The sequence below is a fragment of the Harpegnathos saltator genome, unplaced genomic scaffold, assembly GCF_003227715.2.
Source record: "Harpegnathos saltator strain DR-91 unplaced genomic scaffold, Hsal_v8.6 scaffold354, whole genome shotgun sequence".
NCBI classification, from domain to species: domain Eukaryota; kingdom Metazoa; phylum Arthropoda; class Insecta; order Hymenoptera; family Formicidae; genus Harpegnathos; species Harpegnathos saltator.
In genome coordinates, this window is record NW_020230155.1 from 8,967 (window position 1) to 14,143 (window position 5,177).

At 30.1% G+C, this 5,177-nt stretch overlaps 1 protein-coding gene across 2 annotated transcripts; it reads right to left on the reverse strand.

The window, feature by feature from the left end:
- Positions 1 to 2,815: 2,815 nt before the first annotated feature.
- On the reverse strand, positions 2,816 to 5,177 carry LOC105188033 (sphingolipid delta(4)-desaturase DES1). Of its 2 annotated transcripts, none has more exons than XM_011149253.3 (6): positions 4,942 to 5,177; positions 4,172 to 4,348; positions 3,902 to 4,041; positions 3,554 to 3,767; positions 3,243 to 3,454; positions 2,816 to 3,117 (listed from the first exon to the last, which is right to left on the reverse strand). In XM_011149253.3, exons 1-6 carry the CDS (start codon positions 5,021 to 5,023, stop codon positions 2,977 to 2,979), a joined length of 966 nt encoding a protein of 321 aa, XP_011147555.1. In that variant the 5' UTR covers positions 5,024 to 5,177; the 3' UTR covers positions 2,816 to 2,976. The 2 variants fall into 2 exon arrangements, with proteins under 2 accessions (XP_011147555.1, XP_025156109.1); XM_025300324.1 differs by having other exon boundaries at positions 4,281 to 4,348; positions 4,942 to 5,143.

A 5,177-nucleotide genomic window follows, 5' to 3' on the forward strand; every position in this document is an offset into this window, starting at 1 on the left:
TTGGAATATAACTTGATATTTAGTTATTAAAACATACTATTATCATTTTTATATCTGTGTATATTATCAATATAATATATAGTTAAACATCTGTTGCTCAGGTCGTGCATTGTGTTTATAACTTACACAACACACACACACACACACACACACACACACATATATATATATATATATATACAGGATGTTCCATTTAAAAAAACACCTCGATATTTCTTCAACCAAACATTTTCAGCAAAAATGTTTCGAACAAAAGTTGTATGATTTCAAGGGGGACATAAAACAGCTATTTTGTTTACAAATGGCACTATTTTGTTTACAAATGGCACCACTTTCGAGATATTCACTGATCATTACTTTTCTTGAATGGATGGTCTTTTTCTATCAATTAATTTAAACAACTTTTGTCTGAAACATTTTTTTATTTGCCTAATATTTTTTGAGATATTTAAGGAAAATTTGATAACTTTCAATATTTAACTCACGATATCTCGCTAACTACTTGTAAGAAAAAATGATACTAGACCTTTTTACCCTACTTGGTCTCAAGAATATATTGTTACAATAGCGTCCTGATTTCTGTTAATTTGATGATTTTGAAATTTCCAAAAGTCAGTAAGTTAACAAAAGTCAGGTCGCTATTATAACAATATATTCTTGAGATTAAATAGAGCAGAAAAGTCTAGTACCACTTTTTCTCCCGACAAATAGCGACATATTGTGAGTTAAATATTGAAAAAGTTATCAAGTTTTCCTTAAATATCTAAAAAAAATATTAGGCAAATAAAAAAATATTTCAGACAAAAGTTGTTTAAATTAAATGGAAGAAAAAGACGGTATAATAAAAAATTAAGATTTCCATTGAAGAAAAGCAATGATCAGTGAATATCTCGAAAGTGATGCCATTTGTAAACAAAATAATATTGTTTTATATCCCCCTTGAAATCATACAACTTTTGTCCAAAACGTTTTCGCTGAAAATGCTTCGTTAAAGAATTATCGAGGTGCGTTTTTGAAAATGGGACATCCTATGTATATACAGTGTCCCATTTAACCTGACAAATCGTAATATCTGGAAAACTACATGTCGGATCAAAAAAAGTGGGTAATGAAATTTGTTTGTCTCGAAGGGGGACATCCAATGATATCAAACTCGACCTCCCATCCCACTCCCGGGGGGTGGGAGTGGGGGGCAACTTTGAAATCTTAAATGGGAACCCCCATTTTTTATTGCAGATTCGGATTCTACGCCACAAAATACGTAAGTCTCATCCGAAACTTTTTTTTTATTCGTGATAGATGGCGCTGTAATCGCAAAAAATTAGATTTTCTGCATTTCTCCAGAAATGATCATTGGATTGAAAAATAAAAAAATACCTGTCCAATATTTTTAAAAAGCATAATAACAGTTATTCCCCCCATCCCTCGAGGTAGGGTGGGTGGTAACGTTCAAATCTCAAATAAGAACCCATATTTTTCATTGCAGAATTAGATTTTACGTGAAGTCTTTATGGAAACAATTTTTTTCATTCGTGATAGATAGCGTTGAATTTTTCCGAGAAACTACTTTTAGCGTTACCCAGGAACAACGACGAGGACGTAGTAGCTTTCTGTTCCCTTCGGGTTGCTTGTTTTAGGTGAGTCCCCCTCGCCTCTCACCATCGGGGTGCTTGTTTTAGGTGAGTCTCTTCGCCTCTCACCATCGGGGTGATTTCGCATAATGAATTTGTTACAAACAGATATTACGATTTGTCAAGTTAAATGGGACACTCTGTATATACATAGGATGTCCCATTTTCAAAAACGCACCTCGATAATTCTTTAACGAAGCATTTTCAGCGAAAACGTTTTGGACAAAAGTTGTATGATTTCAAGGGGGATATAAAACAATATTATTTTGTTTACAAATGGCATCACTTTCGAGATATTCACTGATCATTGCTTTTCTTCAATGGAAATCTTAATTTTTTATTATACCGTCTTTTTCTTCCATTTAATTTAAACAACTTTTGTCTGAAATATTTTTTTATTTGCCTAATATTTTTTTTAGATATTTAAGGAAAACTTGATAACTTTTTCAATATTTAACTCACAATATGTCGCTATTTGTCGGGAGAAAAAGTGGTACTAGACTTTTCTGCTCTATTTAATCTCAAGAATATATTGTTATAATAGCGACCTGACTTTTGTTAACTTACTGACTTTTGGAAATTTCAAAATCATCAAATTAACAGAAATCAGGACGCTATTGTAACAATATATTCTTGAGACCAAGTAGGGTAAAAAGGTCTAGTATCATTTTTTCTTACAAGTAGTTAGCGAGATATCGTGAGTTAAATATTGAAAGTTATCAAATTTTCCTTAAATATCTCAAAAAATATTAGGCAAATAAAAAAATGTTTCAGACAAAAGTTGTTTAAATTAATTGATAGAAAAAGACCATCCATTCAAGAAAAGTAATGATCAGTGAATATCTCGAAAGTGGTGCCATTTGTAAACAAAATAGTGCCATTTGTAAACAAAATAGCTGTTTTATGTCCCCCTTGAAATCATACAACTTTTGTTCGAAACATTTTTGCTGAAAATGTTTGGTTGAAGAAATATCGAGGTGTTTTTTTAAATGGAACATCCTGTATATATATATATATATATATATGTGTGTGTGTGTGTGTGTGTGTGTGTGTGTTGTGTAAGTTATAAACACAATGCACGACCTGAGCAACAGATGTTTAACTATATATTATATTGATAATATACACAGATATAAAAATGATAATAGTATGTTTTAATAACTAAATATCAAGTTATATTCCAATATTTTAAACATTTTTTAATTTATGAATAATTATACAGTTTGTTCTTAAAAGAACTCATGTGTCACATGAGTATCACATATCATAAACTGTGTTTTTGAACGAAAGCACAAGAAAATTAATACATCACAAATGCATCCGAGTTTTAAAAAAATTGTAATATCTATTGATCTAATCCTCGATGTTTCCTTTTTATTCTCGCGTATGGTCCAATTTCAGGATCCATTACAAAGTCGTACAAAACTGATACCCACGAATTATGCTGTGGCAAGTTATCATAAAATTCGGCAGCTATACGTTTCACCTGTACAAAAATGTTAACAAGATGAATGACAAGAAATATATATGATACAAAAACATATATTTTTCTATATATTATATCAGTTATATTTTTTTATTGCACAACCAATGTACTAATTTTTGGCATACCTCTGGTAATCTAGAACCAGGCACTGCGGGAAAGTCATGGTGCTCATTATGATAGCCAACATTGAAAGTGATGAAGTTTAGAGGACCATAATAACTATATGTCTCAAAACCTTTCTTATACATATAATGCTCAGATATGAAATGTCCTGCAACAGGATGTAATCCCATTGCAAGAAGCGAACCAATGAGCAGGTAAAATAATACTTTGCCACCTGAAATCATTTTGTTTTCAATTGATGATTTATCAGTATTCTCCACACAATTAACATCATTCATAATTTGTGCCAAAAGTTACAAGCTTTATAACTTACCAAAATAGTACCACACATAGCCATCAAATATTAACTGTATCACAAGATTAATATATTCTAAAGGAGTTGGTACTTTTGGATATGTTATGAGAGGACGGAAAGAATAAAAAAATGGTTGTAACAATAGCCAACAAAATTTCCCAAAAGTTGTACAAAATAACTTTGCCTCTAATAACGTCGGTAAATCTGTATCTAATTTCTCATTTCCTTGATACTAAAAATGAAATATTTATATCTGATATATTATATTAAGATCATAATAGACATTATATAAAATAATACAGGCATTATATAGAATAAATCAAGTCAAATATTTTTATTACCTGTGCAATATTTTGCAATACTTACACGATGGTGTTCAAGGTGATATTTCTTAAAACTAATAGACATTGGTACTCCTATTGGCAAATTTGCAAAAAGACCAAACAGTCGATTAGCCATAGGTCTGGCATGTCCAAAGGCAAGATTATGAGCTATCTCATGTACGGCTATAAAACAATATAAATTAAATTACTATTACATATCAGAAATATTAATGTATTATATATTAACACATATTCAATATTTCACAAATTATGATATATCTGTCATATTAATGATAAAAAAATATATATATACCAAGCATAAGGGAATGATTTATCACACCACCAAAACAATATGCTAATATCAAAAGTTTTGGATAACTCAAATCCTTGACTATAAAGAAAGATAGAAATTGTATTAATACCATACAAGTGACTATCCATTTGAAATTTGGATCATATCCAAATAATTTCTTAATTTGTGGATATTTTTCTGAAACAGAGAATATTTTTAACAATTATCCTAAATAATCTGTTATAATGTATTAATATAAATGTTATATATAAATATATATTTTTAAAATACATAAAGTATATGTCAATAAAGTATATAAATATTTTTTTAAATTGTACATAAAATTTGAAGCATCATCACTTTTAACTTCATATTCAAAAACCTTGTTATAAATCTTATTATAATAATGCAATAAGAATCAGTACACAGAAAATTATTATTATGTTTAATTAGAATGAAATGATTTCTACATGAATAATTGCAACTTGATGTAACATCCATCCTTCTGACTTTATTTTAGTGACTCAGACTATATATGCCCTAAAAGATGTTTATCTTTTCTAGTAGCGGTCACGAGATAAGAATCAGTGTTCAATGTAAATGTGAATGCATGATAATTTGTGCATATATTCGAATTCCTTTTTCTGTACCGAGACTGTTGTCTCAGACTATACATGTCCCAAAAGATATTTATCTTTTCTAATAGCGGTCGCAAAATAAGAATGTTCAATGTAAATGTTGATGTAAATGAATGATAATTTGCGCATATATTCGAAGTTCTTCCTTTGTACCAAGAATTATTTTCCGCCGCGTGGCATGCGGTTCCTCCGTATAAACCCACTCGAAATCTATTCTCGAAACTCGCTGACCCATATTTTCATATAAAACACTCACGCACAAAAGAAAAAAAAGAAATTAATCCCAGGAAAAATCTAAATCTGATGACATTGCTCGAATAAGGAACGAACATTCGTTACAAATGTCGTTGATAACACCCGGTAAGAGATTATCAGCGGCCAAGTTTATA